General features: G+C 39.7%; 1 protein-coding gene across 1 annotated transcript; it reads right to left on the bottom strand.

Annotated features, from left to right (window-relative positions):
• Positions 1 to 61: 61 nt before the first annotated feature.
• On the bottom strand, positions 62 to 20,738 carry LOC119479115 (integrin beta-3-like). The gene is made up of 16 exons (XM_037754359.1): positions 20,654 to 20,738; positions 19,550 to 19,678; positions 18,645 to 18,730; positions 17,743 to 17,947; positions 17,345 to 17,597; positions 15,982 to 16,144; positions 15,595 to 15,756; positions 15,348 to 15,443; positions 14,227 to 14,316; positions 13,635 to 13,769; positions 10,771 to 11,215; positions 6,500 to 6,722; positions 6,306 to 6,406; positions 5,049 to 5,168; positions 1,604 to 1,770; positions 62 to 911 (listed from the first exon to the last, which is right to left on the bottom strand). Exons 1-16 carry the CDS (start codon positions 20,691 to 20,693, stop codon positions 843 to 845), a joined length of 2,484 nt encoding a protein of 827 aa, XP_037610287.1. The 5' UTR covers positions 20,694 to 20,738; the 3' UTR covers positions 62 to 842.
• Between the last annotated feature and the right edge of the window lie 638 nt (positions 20,739 to 21,376).

Raw genomic sequence — 21,376 nt, 5'->3', positions numbered from 1 at the left:
CTCTACACATGGGAGAAAACACTTGCCCCTCAGAGTCCACACAAGAAACTGCACCAGTTTGAACTAAATTAACAGTTTACTCCAAATCACATCACGGCATGACTGAGTTAAAGACAGTTTATGTTGCCATAGTCCCACTGCGTACCACCATACATCATGCGTACCACAAACAGGAAATCCCAACATTGTGATCAGGAAGTGAAGTTTGCTTTGCGAAATATTATCTGCCCTTTTGTTCTTCCACTGACTTCAAGGAGCAGTCCACCTACATCACTTTTTTTTTTTTAAATATATTTTCCCTCAGTGGTATCCAGTCATGTGGATAGCTTTGGTTTTATCTTCCTCTGCAGCAGATATTCAGAATAATCTACAGATCCTGTTGCCAATAGTTTTCTTTTGATACTATTTTACACCAGATGTAAAAATAGAAAATAAAGAGAGAGACATTACAGTTTAAAAAAAAATAAAAAACTGTAATGGGGGGCTCCGTATATATTTCAATATATGGGCAAATAAAATAAAAACTATATACATGGCTGGATGCTATGGAAAGGGGTAAATGTAAATATGTTTTGGGGGATTTGGGTAAACCTGCACAACACAAGAGTTCTTTGTCAACCACACAAAATCAAAGCAATGTCAGGTCATGTATAGTATAGGAGGGTGTTCATGACAAATCCCTGATAAAATGTGTCCTCAGAATTATTTCTACATATTTACAAACACAAATAATTATTAATTATTGTCTTGTGACAGTAGAGGCCTGCACATGATTTGGCACCTTCCCCAAAAAAAGGACAGTAAAAGTCCATCATTCTTCATCCTTGTTCAGTTCAGTAGCATCAGTCTTTTCCTCTGTATGTGATGTTTGTGAAGGTAGATGTGGCTCCTTTGTAGAGAGGATTGTGTCCCTGTTGGCCAAATACACAGAAAGAGACATACAGGAAGTTAAGGTAAGTTTCACACACACACAAAATAAATCAGAGAGGCTTTCTTTCTTTCTCTTGTGGTTCAAGATTCTCAGAAAATCCTAAAAAGGCACTTTAAAGGGCCTTTGTGTAATAGAAAATAAAAGTAAAAAATTAAAATAGCAACTCCATTTCATTACCTATATATGACACACATCCTAGACATATTACACACATATATTAATTTGAACGAGCATCTTAAAACTACTGTGATTCTTTGTGGTTTCAGGTCTTTGGGATTTGGCTGTTTTTGAAGCCGCAAAGAGGGCTGTTACCAGTAAAGGCTAATTAACGTTAGCTAATTTAAACCCAACCCTTCCGTTGGCTGCCTTTTGTTCTGCTGGGAGTAACAGCATGCAACGAAAATAATAAAAAACTTCTTCAGAAAACGAGCATGAGAGACTGCATGTGTGGCCTTTTGTGTGTGAGTGTGTGTTTGTGCGCCATGGCGGGTTTTAAAAAAGAGTCAAAGGAAGCGGGATTTAGTGGCACTACTGCCTCAAACTAAATCTAAGTGTATGTTGTTTTATTTATTTAAATGTACATGAACTTTGATTATTTCGATCTTAGTGTTGAGCAAACAGCTCATCAAGTGCATTTACACGCTCATGCCGCCTCGCACTAAATTCACTCACCGTGTCCCACTTGGCACGAGCGCGTTCTTCCTCAAATTTGGCGAACTCCCGTCTGTCGTGGATGGTGACCAGCAGTTTCCAGATAAGAAGAGCCGCCAGGCCGAGGAACAAGATTGCTCCCGCCACCGACAGAAGCACCACTAAAATGTCTGGACCCTTGGGGCAGTCTGGATGGAAGGATGAAGAGATAAAAGGTATGAGTAAAGTGGACACACAGTAGAAGATAAGCCAGGAGCCAGGCCAGAGGAAGTCTGATTTCATAATGCTGTTTCCTGCCTGTCTCCACATGGATCTGATGTTGCTTTTAGTGCAACTCATTCCTCTGCTGAACGCTATACTGTACATTTTCAGATTCAGAAGTGTGCTTTTGAATTCCTGAGAATAGTGATATTGATGGTGGAATAATATGGATTCATAACTTCCTTGTAGCAGGAATGACTGCTTTTAAGGTTATCAGATCTGTAAGTGATGAAAGAGAACAGGGGAAGCATAACAGTGGTGAGCAGAAGCCAATGAGACTTTTAAATACCAAAGAGCAGAAGAGAGGATGGGCTGAAGTGGAAAATAGTAGACTATAACCTCACACAGCCAGGCCACAACTCCCCCTTCCCTCATTGTGGTCTGGCAAAACTCAATAGGAATTTGATTTGCAGAGTTTCAAGAAGGCTGTACAATAGATGACTGACACTGTACTCGCTCTTTAACATGAAGGCTTCAAACACCAGACTGGAATAAGATATGTTGCGCCCTCCTTCGTCATTTTCCCCGTCATTAGCTGTTCCGGGAAAACTTTAACCACCAAACATGTTTCTGAATCAACTTTAGAGGAGTAATATGCCATGCACTGCTGAATCGTTTTATGTCAACTACATGAATAGTTTAAATAGTTGTTTGACAAGAAAAAAGCCACATCATCATCTCAACGCTCGCATAAGTTCAGTAGTCCCCTAGTTTCCAGGTTTAATAGATTCTCAGCGGATGCTTTATAAACTGAAATCTTGTTTCAAAAACTTAGATGGGGACATTAAGCTGGCTTTGTGAGCTATAGGAGGATGAAGGTCAAGGTCATAAATGTCCCTTTAAAGGTCCTGAAAACATATTTTCTCAGTCAGCATCTTACTATGAGCGATTTGGATTATTTCAGATGTTCCGCTGTGCTCTTCTTACTGGTTTGAAGTAGACAGGACTCAGTTGTCACATATTTTTATATACCATACTTGAATCAAAAGGTGGTGACCTGATGTTTGCTAATGTTGCCAGACCCCTGGCAATCAAATCTGATCAAACCATAACCACACAGTCCTGATGAAGCTGATTAACGGAGCATTAAGCTCTTCATAAATAAAACCTAACAATTTCTTTTCTAAACATAAAAAGTTCTGAATGGCAGTAACCTTTTCTGGCCACTTGGGGGCAGCAGAAACAAGCCCTAACACACAGCACTGACATATTATCACCTTTAAGTTGATATCTCAAACCTTTTGGCAAAACGTTGCCATTTGGATTCATTTGGAGTTGTCTTTCTGGCCACCTGAGGGATGGAAGTCCAATATTCACTCTCCTCCTTTTAGCTCTGTTTCTGGCCCCCACTAACTCTTGAGGGAAATATGTGGCTCTTTGGCTGTTAAACTAGCTGCTCCACTATGTTCACCTGCTAGTCACTAACTTTGTAGCCAAAAAAGACACGTGAGCAGTGAGAGTGAACCAGAACAGTTAAGTTGTGGGCTGGAAAACCAAAACAATTAGCTGACAGTTGCTATTAAGCTCTGTAGAGCTGAGAGGGGTGATAATTCTCTTTCACATACAATTAGTCATCTGATCCATTGTTGATATAAAAAAATTCATCATCGCTGCTTTTGTTTTGATTGTTACACATTTAGTAATGAATAATAATCTTACATAAAAATCTATTTGTGTTCAAGGTCACAGGAAGCATGAACTGAAGTCTGGTAACAATTTCCTCACTGTTGGCAAAAATGTCTTACCTTCACACTTCTAGCCACCAGTGATAAGAGCCACCTGGTCCATATGTGAGTGAACTTGTTTGTTTGCCAGGTTGGATGTGTGTCTGTATATCTAACCGTTCGTCTGTGTGATCCCCATAGCACATACGTATGTGCATAGTAGTGTTGGGTAACGTAGTGGGGCAACCAGGGTGAACTTTTACAGCCGACTTCAAAGCTTTACTCCTCTTCTTCTCTCCCCATTCCTCTATTTCCTGCTCTTCAACTGACCCTTTTGATCCCTGTAGCCGCTTCCATTATGGCTTGTATGGAAATCACGTCAGGTTTGTGCTACAAGCTTATTTCTGCAACATTATTCATTAACTTCTTAATTAAAAAAAAAATGCTTAGTCAACTTTGAAGCGTGTCTGTTTCCCATCTTCCCCTCCTCTCTTCTCTTTCTCATTTGTTTCCTTTTAAAATGTTCTCTATCCCCTTTCTTTTGCTTACTTAGTCGCCTCTCTCTCCCTCTCATGCTTTCCTCTGGGGGATAATGTAGAGTCAGCGGCTTCCAAGAGGAGCTGGGCAGCTGTTTACGACCCTCTTTGACGCGGCGGGGTGCACTGTGTTCAAGGCAAATTTTGGTGTACTTCTCTGCTACCCAGTTGCGTCTAAATTAAACACACACATTCATTAAAGGCAGAGCCAGGGGCAGACTTTCTTTGCGGGCACTGGTGGTCATTAAAGGCTGTTTTACCGCCCCACACTCTTTCTATTTGGCCACTTAACAAGCAGATGGAGCGCATGCAGCAAGTAGGGAAGTGACAACTTGTACTTGGGTGAAGAAGAAAAAACACTGATTTCACAAGGCGAGGAAGTTTGGTTGTTTGGCGGATTGGTGATGCATTTGTGGTTGTAGATTTGATCTGTTTAGTACTTTCATTTACCGTCTAGCCTATCTGTCATTGTGGCTACCCTCATCTCTTCCCACATATAAACTTAACCATATTTACAAGTCCTTAAAGCAGTATTAATTCATGTTTTTGGCCACTTGGGGGCAGCCGAACAACCTGTAAACACGACATTTACATATTATGTTACGGCTAATGTGTTCGCAAACAATTGCCTGATTACATCTCCAGTGGACACGGAGCGGCATTAGCATTCATCTGAAGTGTTTTTAGTCACCAATGTAAGTCCAATATTCTCTCCTTTGAGCTCTTGGTTTGTTCCTCAGCAACTCCTCAAGCCAAATATCTGGCTCTTTAGCTGCTAAATGCTCCACTGTGTTCACCAATAGTTACTAACTGTGTGTGTTTGCTGTTTGGGGTTATTCAGGTAGTGTACTGCGGGTTTATCAGAGCTTTTTTTTGGTGTTCATTTTTTTGTGGGTTAGTCACTAAGAGCGACTCCTCTGACATTATACTTACTTATCAAAAAAAGTGCAGCTTTGATTATTTGTTTGTTAGGTCAGGTATGCATGTAGGATGTTTCTCTCTTACCAGGCTCTTTGACGACAAACAAGATGGACTTGCCACTGGCGTCCTCGTAATACTGGAAACGCTCCACGCAATCATCCTCATCTTTATAACTGCAGTTCACAGCGTTTGTATCATGGAGCACTGCATGAAAAATGAAGAGAAAATGGTTCATCAGTTTGTCAAGACAAAATCTTCAGAAAGCAGTTTAACAGCAGTTTTTTTGGTTGTGTTTGTGAGACGTAAACTGAATTTTGTAATTCCATTAGATGTTGTCTTGAAGTCCATGGAGAAACTTTCATAAACTTTACAAACTCACTTTTGAAATCACACATATTTAATTCACATTATCATTTAAAAAGCATTTTTGGGTGACAACAAATCACTTTCTAATAAGACACCCTATAAAGGAAGTTGTAACAAATAGCTTCATCAATGATTAAGAAATCATTTACTACTGCCTCATAGATCAGTTATGAGCCACTAATAAGAACAACCTTAGAGTTGCCAGGTTGTGAAAAAACTCTCCGTTGTTCATCCTCCTCCAGCATGATGACGTTTGCTCTGACCTTTTAGAAAACTTTAAATTGAGAGACTAGCCTATGTGATTTTTAAAATAGGAAATCATACATTCTTCCTCTTACAAATGAAAAGATAAACTTAAAAGCAATAAAACACTCTGTTTTGCTGCTACAGTCTTACCTGGTCTGGTACAACCAGTAGCTTATGGTGGCTAAAGATAGCTAACGTTAGTAAATATTAGGTAGGTATTGCTACGTAACTGACATTACTGAGTCAGTTTCGCTGACTTTTTAACTTCTCTTCTTGTGCTCTTTTACACTGTGATTTAGCATTTAGCATTATCCTGAAATTGCCACAAGTTGCCGCTGTTCAGCAAAAGTTTCACTGGAATGCTTTGAGTTCATCAGGCAGGTCCCTCCAATGAATTGTTCCAATTCTTACTTTTCTGACAAAGATTTGCAGAACATCTGGACCTTAATCCGGTTATTAACAACTTAATATCATGTATAACTGGTGTTATGGTGACTTATTGAAATGGTTTACTAACTTTTTACAACCACTTTATTACCATATAAGATGGATCAGAGAGCCAAAGGTATTTTTCCACAACTTGGCAACCAGAAACTTGTTCTCATTAATGTCGCATCAGTAGATCATTCATTATCCTTTAATAATGCCATTCGTTACTACTTACAAATCCCTTATAAATGGTGCCTTATTAGAAAGTGGAAGCAACATTCAGAGTGTTTTTTTTCTCACCTATTTCATCCACAAGCACAATCTCATCCTTGCAGATTCGAGAGCAGGTGTTGTCGTCAAACAGCCTGCCCCTCTTGAAGTGCTTACACTCCACACACTCCCTTTAAGAAGAAAGACATACATCAGGCCGTCGGCTCATTTCAAATAGCTTTCTGAACACCAAATATGAGAACTCTGTGTGTGTGCAGACTCACTTCTTCATGGTGCAGGCGTCGGGGCAGGTGGGGCACTTGTCACATGTGACTCCGTAAGCACCAGGCTGGGTGCACTCGCAGGCCCCGCACACACACTGGCCCCTCCCGCTGCACAACAAGCCCACGCTGGACATACAGGTGTCGGTACGTCTGGAGCAGTTACAGTTCTCACCCTGCCAGTCTGGTGCACACTGACAGAAGCCACAGTTACAGATGCCATGGCCTGGGAGGGAAGAAAAGATGGAGGAGCTATAACTATAACATCGTTTACTGATATAAATTACATTTCCACACACGGAAGGGTGGCGTACGGAGAAAAACAGCAAAAGAGGAAGCAAATAAACAATAAAGGAGAGGAGGACAATGTGACCATGTGAAACTCTGTGTGAAAATAAGGGTGTGGTTGGTGTTGGGAAAGAGGGAGGCGGGAGTGCTTCGTGCTTGAAATGATTGTAATTTCAGATGTTGTGCATCATTTGTTATAAACAACCTAAGTTTGATAATATGACTTCCATGTTTTTATGGCTTTATCACTCTATAAAATGGAAAATTTATGCAGCATTTTATACATATTTCCCCAAAATTCAGCCTGTGACACGAGGCATCTTTGAAAATTTTAGGAACTTCAATAGAGTTTTAAATAAAGTTCTGTGGGTTTGAACAATGTTCAGTATGAGTTTGTAATGACTGGCCGCGGCTTGTTAAGGGCTTATGAGTGGATTTACCACAGGTCTGTGTCATACTTTTCTGTATTTTCCTGTTAAGATGACGTGTAACTTTATTACATGGTTCCTCTCTATCTTGAGGAATATCTACATTTGCTTTGCCTTTAAACCCTTAAAGATTACCTATTGTGCTTTTCCCCTTTCCTTTAGTGTGTGGGTGAAGAGGTGCTGCAGCACAGCCAATATGAGAAAAATAAAGTGTTTTTTGAACATTAAATCATGTAAACATGTTCTAATAGAAACGCAAATTACAAGTATGCACCTCAAATGAGCATTATAGGTCCTCTTTAATTCAAAAACCATGCCTGCCTTGCTAAAATGTAGCTAGCATTATACAATACCAGGTTTTCATCCACACAATAACAATGTGTTTACATCCATTCAAAATGTATAATCTTTCAATATAAAAAATTAGTGTTACTTTATGTCTTGCTAAGATATTCCGTAGCTCTCTAAGTCTGAACCTCTTGAATTTTTATCCCAAACACTGGAAAGCAGAAGTAGTAAGTCATGTTTCTGCAAGATGTTAGAGACCTAAAACCCATTTCATTGTGTGTCTGTGGTGTCTGGGAGGCTTTTATTTTTGGCTGCATGATTCAGTGTGTGTGTGCGTGTGTGTGTGTGTGTGTGTGTGTGTGAGTGAATGCATTGTTTTTTTGTTTTTCCATGCATGTGTGATGTGTGCATGCAAGAGAGTGACAACGCAGAAAACATTGTGGTCTATCACTGCAAAACAATGCTCAGATAAACAATGAGGCCGGAAGCTGCTTGGAACAGTGACTGAATAAAGGATGAACAATCATGGTCGTGACCACTTGACCACAGGACCGCTGGCTTTTAATTAGACCTTTCTGAGGGGGGAATAACATAGACGATGGTCCTCGCACTGAAAAAGGTATTTCAAGACAACAGCAGCGGACGAACATGTTTTACACACAGAACATTTCCAGTTCTCTCCCGCTTGGCCCTTTTCTGACCAAACATGGGTTTATTTTTAGCCTCATTACACCACACTGGCCAATGAGTAAGCAGAAAGGTATTTTCATGTTAATCTATGGGCTTCGGGGAATACAGCAAAAACATTTTTTATGTGAGAGGAGAGCAGCAGAGGGGGGGGTGGAGTGATATATGAGATCTGACGAGGTGATGAAGCTCGAGGCAGTCTGTGCCAAAACGTATGCGATTAACAATGCTCAATTCAAATATCCCAGTTCATGTGTTTTAACTACTAATACGTATCTAAGAGGAAGTGGCTCAATGAAGTGGAGCACTTGTGATAGAGGCCTGTACATTTTGACCTCATGATCACTATTCTGTTTGCCCTTTTCTTCCTATTCTTTGTTTCCTGTCTTCCCATGACATTTTAATCCTGCCATACTTACAATAATAGTTCGACATTTAGGGAAGTACACTTATAATGTTTCATTTTGACAGTTAGATGAGAGACCGCTGTTTGTGTCCTCATTTTAAGCCAAACCGTGATGTTTTTTTTTACCAAACCTAACTCAGTAGTTTTGTTGCATAAACCTAACTAAGTAGTGTTGCGTTTTTTGTTTTGTTTTCGTTCAATTTACAACTTTAACCACATGTTTAAAACGGTTTAAAACTGCAGCCGTAATCCGGTAGGAAAAATGTTTCACTCAAAAAGTAACTGAGGATGTAGTTTAATTGTATGGGAACGTAATTTTGTAGGAGACAGGGTTGGATGAGAAGACCGATACCACTCTCCTGACAGACAGGTGCGTGGATCTTCTCATCTAACTCTCAGTAAGAAAGCTAATAAGCATATTTCCCAAAATGTTGAACCATCCCTGAGTGATGAACCAACATTTCTATATTCCATGTTGGAATTTATTGCAATAAACATATAATCTCTAACTGTCAGTAATGAAAGCAAATGAACTAGAAAAAGACTGACGGCATGGTTATGTATGTTCTAACGACTACTTTACACAGCTAATCCCACTGACTGAAAAGTTGCTCATAAGATCTCAATTACACACCCCAAATCCTCAGGGTAACATCATGTGTTATGACTTTATGACATACTGTCTCTTTTAAAAAACGAGGAGGAGGATCACGAGGCTGTGAGGCAAAGCTCTGAACAATTACCAAACACAAACTCCACATTCCCAGTGTTTAAAAAGCTCAACCACGACGGAGAAACTCTCACAAAAGTGAGAGTCCTCTCTGACCGGAGGGAGCTACCGTCAAACGTTCTTCGTGCATGAATCCTGTCGAACTACGTGATATAAAAACTCGGCCTGCCTGACACAAACAATCAACCTGAGTGTACACTGACACGCGGTGCACACTGCACACACACCACACCACGTGTTTATTGTGAATGGAGCCCATGTCCTGGGCAGAGGGGAGAGTTATTATTGTAGGTAATTCTTCCCAGATGAGGTGGGTGGCAAGTCAGTGAGGTGGAGAAGGGGGACTGCCAAACCCGACGGCAAAGGTACACACACACATTCTCTGAAACTCTACAACAGACACACACAATGTTCATGACAGTCAGTGAGGTCATTTTAACCTCCATTACCCTTCAATTGTACCCATATTGCGTCGTGTGTGATGTGAAAATAATGTTAAAGGAATAGTTTAACATTTTGGGAAATATGCTTTTTCGCTTTTTTTGCAAGGAGTTAGATGAGAAGATCAATACCACCCTCATGTTTGTCTGTTAATATAAAACAAGCAGCAGGTTATCTTAGCTGAGCTTAGTTTAGCTTAGTGTAAAAAACTGGAAACGGGGAAACAGCTTTGTGTGGGACTACCAAGAAGTCGCTGCACCTGGCCGAAAAATAGTCAGCACAATTTGCAAAATCTTGAAGTCATGTTTTCCATTTCCTTGTTTTGTCCAACTAATAGTCAAAAGCACAAATATATTCAATGTACAACGATATAAAAAAGAGGGACGCAGCATCACTAACAAGAGAATTTTGAGGTTTCTACAATTGTAAGCTGAATATCATTTTTAGACTGCTGATTCGGACAAAACAAGACCTTTGAAGATGTCGTCTTGGACTCTTGATGATTGTGATATGATTGTGATGGGCATTTTTCACTATTTTCTAACATTTTATACACAAAACAAACAATTAATCCTGATTTTTTTCCTTAAGCCTGACACATGGGACATCTTCGCAAATTTTGGGAACTCCACTAGAATTAAAAATAAAGTTCAATGGGTTTGAACCATGTTTGGCGGTCACAATGAGTTTGTAATGACCGGCCGCGGTTTGTTAAGAGCTTTCTGAGTGAATTCACCACAAGTCTGTGTCATACTTTTCTGTATTTTCCTCTTGCAATGACGTGTTTTAACTTTATTTGAGAAATCACTGTTTTCTAACATTTTATAGACAAAACAATCAATTGATCGAGAAAATAACTGGTTAATCGATAAAGAAAATAATCGTTAGTTGCAGCCTTAGTTGTAAATGTCTGTCAACTGACTAATCATCTTCTTGTTTCAGCCCTACTCATTCAGTTTAAGATGCTCAGGTTAAATAAAGACAAAAGAAGCTCATAAGATCTCACCTGAGCACAGTTCCCCCTTGTAGCGCAGACAGTTGAAGTCATCACACTCACACAGCTTTCCCCAGACTTTCCCGAAGTCGCTGCTGTGGCACACACACTGGCCGCACACGCAGTCTCCACGGCCGCTGCAGATGGCAGACTGAGGTCCTCCAGAGCCTGCGGGTCCGCTGCAGCGGTCCTGCTCCGTGGGGTTGTAGTCGCCCTCGGCACACTCGCAGTGCGGCCCCAAGCGACCCGGGTGGCACAGGCAGATGCCGCACTCGTAGGTGCCGTTGCCGTGGTCACATTTGGGGCTGTTGGGCTGGGCTTTGGTCTGGCACTTGCAGTCGCACTCAAAGTTGACGGTGATGGAGAGGGAGTCCTTGAAGCCCACGGGCTTAATGATGAAAGTTTTCTTCTTCTGTTTGGGGCAACCTCGAGCTCTGGCCTCCACGCTGAAAGACACCTGGATGAGAGTTGGAATTGTAAGTTAAATTTTGGGTGAAAGACGTATTTGGGTCAAACATGTTTAGAGCTATTATAGAGCCTTGTTTAGAGTCTTTTTAAAATGTTTTTTCATGACAAAGATTCTGCATCCAAACTTTGTAAAACCAATCATGCTTCTGTATCACCCCGGTATAGATTACATAACACGTAACAGCACTTTAATGGTTCAGTTAATGTTTATTTAATAGCTCAGATTGTGAGCATTGTCTAATCACTGCCAGTAGAAACAGCACAAAGACCTGACACAGGGAAAAGCCTCCATATGTACTTAGTCAAAGTAATTGTTCATTCGGCGCTGCATCCAAATCTGGTAAATGTCCAAAAGTGGTGAAGTTACTACATCTGGAGAGACCGCCATATATGGCAACAATAAGAGGGGCTGAGGCAGAGAGAAAGAAATGTGTGGAGGCCAAGAAATGTCACCTGGAGTGAGGAGAGAAGAAGGAAAAGAGCCAAAGAAGCTGTGATAAAGAAAAAATGCAAACAAAAAAAAGGAAAGAAAAGAAATCTTTAAGCAGTTTGCTCTAAATGGAGTTGGCAGAAGAAGGATGGAACAACAAGAAAACCATACAGACAGAACTCAGAGGCAATGCTGATCCACTTTTTTCCATCACCTGCTCTTTGACACCACGTGGAAATGGGGAAAATCCCACTTAAAAGACATGTAGATAGCCAGAAGGGAAATGGAAAGAGACCAAAAAGAAGGAGAAAAATAGTATATGGAACTAAACTAACATGTTATTTTTGCAATCAAGACATGATTATGGCGACTAGAGACAGGAAACGCTGGCTGGGGGTGAAGACGTTGGAATGAGAGTTGATAATACAGTTACCATACTGTGTAAATAAATAGAGCAACCAATTTAGCCTATTGTGTCCTCAAAACTAATTTTCTTAAAACAAGCACTGCATCTGCTTAAGAGGATGCCATTATTGCCCATATTTTCTTATATAAACCAATTTATTTGGAAGGAATTTTACAAAATAAAGTTTCTACTTGTACAGCAATCTGCCTTATTATCTGGACTGTTGTCAATGTTGACATCATTTCTAGAAATTTCCTGTAACAATGAACCTTCACTAGGTATACAGTATCTCATCAAGGATTTTTTTCTTGAAAGCTAAATGTGAGATGTGTCTTGTTGAGAAGAATGCTTTTTTGCCATGTACCTCGGATAAAATAAGGAGTACGAGTGTTTTAACAAGTGTGAGAGTATTAACTATATGGATTAAATCTTGCTCCTGATAACCTTCACTCAGCGATCAGACAGAACATTGGTGCCTTATCCTCATTTTGTCGGTCTAGTCTGCATAATCTTGTTGGGATTTTTGACTAATCCATGAGTTTTAATGCTCACATTAGGATGCTGACTCAACCATGCTTCTTTCACTTAAGAAACATAGCCAAACTTAAGTCTGTTGTGTCAAGAAATGAAGTGGAGATGTTAATACATGCTTTTATCTCATCACGTTTGGACTACTGTAATACTCTTTTTACTCGTCTTAATAAATCTTCCTTACACCGTTTACAAACCGTCCAAAATGCTGCTGCTAGGCTCTTAACGTGATCCAACAATGGTCACATATTACACTTATTTTAACATCTCTTAGAATTAATTTTAAAATGTTGTTGTTCACTTATAGAGCCCTTCATGGCCCACAGTACATCATGGACCTTCTGCACCCCCACACCACAAGCTCTGCTCTTAGGTCCTCTACCCAGGGTTCTCTAAGTGTACCTCGGATATGTTTTAAGACTCGGGGAGATTGTGCTTTCCAGTCGGCAGCCCTTAAGCTTTGGAATAGTCTCCCAATAAGCTTGAGGTCTTTTTTAAACTCTTTTAAAAAACAGCTAAAAACCCCTCTGTTCAGACAGACATTCAGTAACATGTGGTATTTTATGTTTTAACTTGTGTCTATTGTCTGTTCCACTGGTATATTTTTTATATGCTGTTTTTATCTTCTTTTATTTATTTGATTCTATTTTGATTTTATTTCTCTGACTGTGAATCACTTTGCGACTGGTGTCTGTGAAAGGTGCTACATAAATAAACTTTGCTTGCTTGCTATGTATACAACTGTCTCACAGCGAGTTCAAACGATATCACAACACTGGTTTGGTGTCTTTAGAAAAATAAATAAGGAATAAACTATTATTTATTTCAAACTTTTCTTCAATTTTGCCTTTTTCTTGTGAAATACTACATATTTTTACATCTTCAGGCCACTTTAAGTCTTCAAATGGTAAGAATCCATGAAGGTAAAATCACTCTTTGGTTTCACAGTGATGCCATAACCTGTGTTGAGGAGTCAAAAGTAGACATTACCTCATTTTAAGAGGCCACAAGCCAAAATAAATGTGGCGGACATGGACTGACCGTGTCTCCTATCTTGAGCCCAGAGCAGGATTTCAGGCCCGGGATGAGCTCTCCGTTCAGACAGGTGGCGTTGAAGGACAGGGACAGCTCCTCTGGGACGTCTTGAAGCTCCAGCTCCACCTTGGAACGGATTTTCTAGCAACACCAAAGAAGGAAACAGCGGGAAATATTAACCCAAAATCATGTTAGGTTTAAAATTTGGTTGTGCCGAGCCAAAGGATGCTCGGATCAGTAAAATCATATCTGATCTGATCTGAAGCCTATACATTAATTTAGGTGTACAGACAAACAAGTGCACACATTAACACACAAGCTTGTACACAAAGTTACAGCCAGGCTTAAAACTAAAATAAATGTTACAAATTCACTTGTTCTCTGCATAATAAATCCAAATAAAACATAAACAATGAAACGCAGCCAGGAGTCTCCCACATTTGGTCAGTTTTACACCTCGGCCACTGTGGAATTTCTACCGAGACTTTGGCTCGACCATGTGCATGACTCACACACTGTGGGTGTGTGTCAGCAAACACATGTCATCCCCTAAAACGCTGTCTAGTCTAAAGTGTGTGTGTGTGTGTCTAACACTTACAGCGTAGGCCTTCAGTATGAGCTGAACAACATTGCCTGAGTCGTTGGACAGTGTTCCTACTGTGGTGCCAGGAATCAGCTCACTGTAGTTCTGCAAGACAGAAAGACAGACAGACTGGAAGACTGTTGTCATACTACACAGAAACTATTCATAAACCATTAATAATCACTAATGTATCATCAGTTACAAATATATATAATACACCCCTCAATACTTGTCAAAACGTAATATAATGCCTCTTTAAACATAAACCTGTTCATGTCACATTAACAGTAAATACCCCAAAAATATTATTACTTTAAGACATTTTTTTGCTGATGTTAAAATTACATGTAATAGTAGGAAAACTATTTTTTTCGATTCGTATTAGTTGAAATGATTACGTATATATTATGTCATTATTTCTAGATCATTTAATAATGTGTTATTACACTATCCAGCAATCTATAACATTAATAGTGTGTATAAATTTAGCCTTTTTGTGGGAAAATATTTAACTTTTTTCTTTGTTACCCAGTTAAAAAAGACAGTTTCAGAACAAGTACAAAAAGGGATGCTTATGGTTACTTGCGGTTACTTTGACCATTAAGAGATGTCACACTGGTTGCATTGGTTTCACTGGTATGAGATAGTTGTGAGAGTTGTACCAGACATTTACTGCCCACAAATAATCACATGAAAACACCCTGAAAAAGCAGAAGTGTGTCATACTTTAACTCATACTCAAGAACTTTATGTTCTTGAATTCTTGACCAATGACAGTGAGATATACACTCCCTCTAATTCTCTCTAATTCCTGTGAAGAGTCCCTTTAACAGTTATAGTTGGGACACTGTTTCCAGTTTGGGAAAAACTGAGTTTGTATCTTTCTGTGTCTGAACAGTGTTGAATAATAGTGATTCATTTTGAGTTTCCATTCTTCCAATGCAGGATCCAAGAATCGCAGTTTAAAACCAGTGAGGTTTGGAGGACTTCAACTACAGTGTGATTACCGAGTGGGGGATGCCATCCTCTCAGTTTCAGTTTAAAAACATTTACATTTTTGAACAGAACTTGAACAGAGCAAAATGCTGTACAGTGTGTATGTGTGAGTTCATTGTGAACTGGAGAGATTAACTGACCTGGTACAGAGGGACCACGGGGTTGGTGACAGCAAAGATGAGATTGATGTTGTTCTCCGACATCTTCTCTGTGATCAGAGCGAGAGATGGGTAGTCCTGTGGGGCGAAACCAAACAGTGTGGTGAGCACATGGACACATAAACACTGAAATGTTCCTTTTCATACTTTAAACAAAGTCCTTCATTGTCTCTGTTTCTCTATCCTACTGTTCCTGTCTACCAAACACACACTTACAGTATGCACTAACCATGGTGGTGGACATGCTGTACATATTGTCAGAGTTTAGGTGGCACCGCCCATCGTTGGGCTGCACGATTCCAGCCAGACGACCGTCCAGAGCCACGTGAGTCTTAGCGTCCGATGTGAAGATCAGAAGGTGGGATGCACCGGGGCGCCAACCGATCTCCTCCTAGTTCATCAAACAATGTAACAGTGAAAGGAAGGAAGGTCAAACTATTTAATTCAACTTTTGAATGAGGGATTAAGCTCTTTCTGATTAACTTCTGTTTTAATTTTATCATCTAGTTCTTCTTTTGGAAATCCTGAAATGTTTATTAGTGTGACAGAAGACACAAAGACTTTAAAACAAAATCAGAGTTATGTGTGTGAGACAGGAGCGAGGGAGTCTCCCCACCTTGCACACAGCAGCCTGGATGATGGCATCAAAGCCTCCCTCCGGGGCATCTCGGTTCCTGGACACCATCTGCTTCTTCACTTCCTCCGTGAAGCGGGCCACCTCCTCCGTCAGGGACAGAACGTGTTTGTAGCCAAACTGGGGCAGGCAGGTGGTGTTAATGCTGTCGAGGAAACAGAGGTCAAGTGATCAGGGTTCAGCAGAGCTGCTGTCAGCTTGTTCATTCATCAGTCATCTGTTTATATACCATTATAAAAAAATAAGTGACCTCAAAAACATTATCAAAAACAGTCCAATTACTGATAACATACTTTGTTAAGGGGGAAATAACTAGCTGTTAAATGAAAATAATGAGGTTAATTGGATTTATATGCTAAAATGTAAAGATGTCTTGCAAAGCTACATAAATAATTTTAGTTGTATGTATTTTCAAGTTTTGTTTTGTAGTTATTTTGCCGTATTTCCAGCCTGTTCTCATTCCCAGGGCATCAAATACCGCCGCTTTGTCACAGCTGTCTGCGTGTGATACCGACGCACAAGGCACCCTTTAGCGCCAGTATGACATGCACCAGGCTCCAGTGACTACAATGTAAACCCATCCGCGGCAACAGTAAACGCTCAGAGAAAGTGAGCCGGGAGTGACTGTGGTGACATAATTTAAAGAGCGAAAAGACTCGTTAGACTTAAAAAGTAATTTATCCTGTTCATCAATCAAAGTCAGAGTTTCCTAAAGATTTACATTCGATTAAAGCGTCTCCCCTGCTCTGCCAGTGAACCCCCTTTCCCCCTCTGTATTGTACATTACTGGACTGAAATTCTCCACTTGTCTTATCTTTTATCCAAACATTCCTGGAGTCTGGACCTCGGCACACTGTGTGCAAAGCGGGAAAGTAAATGACCCCAAGAGACCTTAAACCACCAAATCAACCTCAGAGGAGCCTTTGGCTGGGGGGTTACGGACGTTAGCATTGGGACGCTCTCACTCTCCGGGCACATTACCTGCGACTGATTCAGAGTAGCTGACCGAGCACTAGGGAGCCACTGTAAGCCTTTAACAAGTGCTGTGACTCTGAGGCTGCTTGCAACGCAGCGTTTTAAAGTGACATCATCTGCATAATGAAGCTATTTCCCACATGCAGACATAAACAACCACTGAAATCAACACCAGTGGGTACCTATTAGGAATGCAACACATTGTTAGAATGCAGCCAAACTCTCTTTCAATGCAACTTTCCATTACAAAGAGATCTGGATTCAGTTAAGGTACTGAGGAAACAGGTTAAGAAGACCCACTGTTTTGTTCAAGATGGTTGAATAATGCACCCACGAGGGTGCGAATACTCTTTTAAAACATGTCTTTTACCTGTAGCAGGGGTTCTTCACAGCCTCTTTGGGGGAGATGTACATGTAAGGCGAGAGCGGCTTGTCCACAAAAGCCCCGAAGCCCATGCGGAGGTTGCTGGTGGTGCGGTTCATGGCCTCGGCCAGGCCTCTGCCCAGCGTCCTCAGGCGGAAGAGGTCATCGTTCATGGAGTAGGAGAGATCCATGAGGTAGTAGAGGTCCACAGGGTAGTCCTCTACCTGACGCACCTTCACTGTGAAGCGCTTAGCATCATCTGGGAAGTGGGATAACGAAATACCATGTTTTACTTGACTTAGGTGTTAACTTAGCTTAGGATAAACAATGCAGAAAACAACAGCGTGACTCTCTACCTCAGTACGTCAGACACTTCATCCCCAAACTCAGACAGTGAACCCTACCTGGCCTGAGAGTGATGTGTAGTTTCTGGGGCTTTATCTGGGTGACGTCTTGCGTGGCGCCCGCTGCTTTGTTGCTGAGGGGCCGGTCCTCGATCACCTGCAGTTTGCTGGTTGGAGACTCCAGAGCTGACGGAGCGCAGCCCGCTGCCACCAGGTTACTCTTCAGATCACAGCGGGAGGAACTGGCAATCCCTTGGCCAAAGTCCTGGCAGAAGAGGCAATTACATTTTATACAGAAAAGCAGTTTCCAGCACTGGTTTGGAAGCACTTTAATGTGTTAAGATGTAATCTAATAGACGTTTATTTCAAGAATTCCTATCTGTAATGAAGCTGTGTTGAGAGAGAAGAGCATATTGGATTCATGTAAAGGCTTAACTGTAATGGGGAATGGCCCAACATTATGTTTCTATTAAATACATCTCCTGGAGTGAAGAAGCACTCCAACATCTGGACAACAATCTCTGGATTTAATATCCATCCCATCTGAACACCATCTGAAAGTTCAAACAGTGCTTCTGAATATAAAGACGTCTCAGCAAAAAAAACAGAGTACTCTGAAGGCTGAAGTCATCCTGAGAAAACTTTGCGTAGGTTGAGTGTGTCAAGTCCCAGTTTGACAATATTAAATCATTGCACTCGTTAGTTCGAACCAGGAAATATGACTGTATCCGCATGCCGTCATACAAGTTCCGTCACTGTGTCTAAAGAGCCAAGAATTAAATAAAAACCCATACAGATCTAGTACAAGGTGTATAGGGTAGATTTGACTTCATTTTCACCTTGATGTTCTCAGTTAAAAAGAAAAAAAAACGTCTTAATCAGGAGATCTGTACCACCCTGCACTAGCCCGGAGGGCAGAAAGCTCATTGCCTGAATGAAGTGAAGTGGAAAAGCAAACCCACCTCCTGGACGCACCACACACAGCTGGGGTGCACAGCCAGACACTGCTTGCATGTGCTGGCCCCTCTGGAGGTGCAGACGTTTGAACCTGTGACCAAAAAGCTTGAGTTAGTTTTACCAAATGTACACCATCTCTAATTAAAATAAACCAATAATAACTCTATAAGGAACTTGGACTTTTGGATGTGGCATCAGAGTTATGGTTCATTTCTCAGTGAAAAGATGGAAGACCAGAGAGAACAAGTTAAACATACAGTTAAATTAAATCATTAAACCTGCATTTGATTACATTTTGGCCCGATGAAAACCATCTGAGAAGTTTTCAGGAGTTTCAAAACTATTTTATTTACTTTGTGCATTCCCTCACTGTCATAACTTTCTAAATTAAGTTAAGATAAGATAAGGTATTCCTTTATTAGTCCCTTGTGGGGACATTTGCATAGTACAGCAGCAAAAAACAAGATGCATCAGCTAACACAGTAAAAAAAAGAGCTAAACAGAGTGTAACAAAATATGAACCATTTAAATAGAAGGAAGTATAAAAATAGGAGCAGTATATACAGTATTGACAATAAACAGACTATTAGCAAAATTGCACAAGTGGAAAATGAAATTGCACAGTGAGAATGAAATAGAATTAAATTATTCCTCAAATGCAGGAGAAAAAAAAAATCAAAACAACAGCACTGTTTTGTAATTATGCTTAAATACCAATAAAAAAATGATCACAAAAACAGCACTGATACCATAAAGTGGACATGTTCTCAGAAGCAAGATGAGAGCACAAATTTAAAGTCTTAGTAGAGTTGAAAACTTGTCTCATGTGTCTTCCTCTACATACATATTTCTGGCTACATGGTGCAAAAACATGAAAACAACCACAGCAGAACACAAAGTCAGAACATACCACAGACTCTTGTTATTCCAGTAAAGATGAAAACACACATCCATAATATCCTTTGCGCCTGGAGAGCACCCATCCTCTCCTCCTGGTGCAGGCTCTCTCTGTGAGGAGGCAGCCTGCAGACGAGCTCTGCTGGAAGTACAAAGTAGAGAAAAGAAACCAGAAGAAAAAACTTCCCTCATCTGCAATCAACACAACTCCAAATAGAGTCAAACGTCTTAACGCCACCCCCTCTCCTCTCTACTCTACTGCTGCATCCACAGCCCTCATTATCATACTATGTAGTGCAGCATCCAAAAGCTGCGAGTTAGAGGAGGTTTTATTTTGAAGGAGGGCAGGTCTGAGCATCAAACATGTGACATGTTATTATAGACCAGCTGGCATGCTGTTGTGCACTCTGGTATCCTGTTTAGAAGTTACTGAATATCACATAGTGTAATATTCAAATATCATAAAAAAAATGTGCACATAACTACACTTTAACCCTTTAATGTCCTCTAACAAAAAAATATGTGACCATGTGCTGTTATTCTGCTAGTAATAACTTAGAATACAGTCTATGATACCAACATACTGTATGTCAATGAAATTAGTAGTATTGCCAGAACTAGTATTATTTCCATGTATTTATTCTAGATATTTACCATATTTTAGAGTATGCAACTTTGAAAACATCTCAGGAATGGTGAAAAATAAGACAGATATATTTTTTTCATCAAATATATAATGGAATAACATTAAAATTACAATTTAATTTAATTGAAAATAAATTAATAAATAAATATATTTAATATGAAAAATAATGATATATTTTTTTCATCAAATATATTATGGAATAACATTAAAATTACAATTTAATTTAATTGAAAATAAATTAATAAATAAATATATTTAATATGAAAAATAATGATATATTTTTTTCATCAAATATATTATGGAATAACATTAAAATTAAAACAAATTAAATAAATAAATAAAATGTTTTATCTTAGCATCATTTTTTAGAAAACTATTTGCCTCTTATTAGACTTTTTTTTGTATCAAGTTACATAATTCTGTTCAGTAAGACCTCTGAAACTATAATATGTCAAAAAAATATATACTTACCTCTGAAAATGACACCAAACAGAGTCCTCTTCATCCTCATGTCTGGGGTGAGTTTTTTGTTGCTAACTTTCTGTAAGGAGGCAAACTGAAAGAAAGGTTATTTACAGTCACAGCGACATCTAGTGGATATTTCATTACATACATAAACTGGGTGGTAGAGATCACTGACTCTAAATGTGTTCTATCAAACAGTTGACCAAAATATTAAAGGGTTTGAAAAGAAAAAAACTGATTGGATTTTGGAAAAGTGTGTAAGTGTAATTGTGTAATTTCTCATTAAAAAAATATATGTTTTATAGTGTGAACCACTGAGTTAAGAAGTGTAGGCTTTACAGTACTATGCAAATAAGCAATAGGCTTAATATAAAGTAAGCACTAACTGTATTCAAGTCTCTATGAGGTTTGCATTGGTATACACTGTCCTCTAGTGGACATAAGCTGTAAGGATGATTTACACTCCTTGGTAGGTCTGAACACAGCTGCAGAAATAAGATGTTTTTTTTATTTGACTAATGCCACAAATTACCAAATAATGACTCGAAAATGTGCTGAAAAATTAAACGTGGACTGATAATGGCCTATTATTTAAATATTTCAAGAGAACGGTTAAGTTTGTTCTCATTAAACATACATCTGGTTGTTGTTCGTAATAAAGTGGTTGCTTTTGGAAGCACAAAGACAGAGCGTTGGCCAAATCCTGACAGAATTTCTCTTATTTCACAA

Source organism: Sebastes umbrosus, chromosome 20, assembly GCF_015220745.1.
Source record: "Sebastes umbrosus isolate fSebUmb1 chromosome 20, fSebUmb1.pri, whole genome shotgun sequence".
Lineage (NCBI taxonomy): Eukaryota > Metazoa > Chordata > Actinopteri > Perciformes > Sebastidae > Sebastes > Sebastes umbrosus.
The sequence above is the reverse complement of the archived record's forward strand: the minus strand, read 5'-3'. Positions and strand labels throughout refer to the sequence as shown.

Excerpts from the sequence above, each read along its gene's own strand:
- LOC119479115 (XM_037754359.1), bottom strand. The coding sequence starts at position 20,693 with ATGAGGATGAAGAGGACTCTGTTTGGTGTCATTTTCAGAG. Across the intron at positions 15,444-15,594 it reads ACAGCATGTCCACCACCATG|GACTACCCATCTCTCGCTCT; the intron begins GTTAGTGCATAC and ends TTCGCCCCACAG. Across the intron at positions 1,771-5,048 it reads GTTTGTCGTCAAAGAGCCTG|ACTGCCCCAAGGGTCCAGAC; the intron begins GTAAGAGAGAAA and ends CCTTCCATCCAG.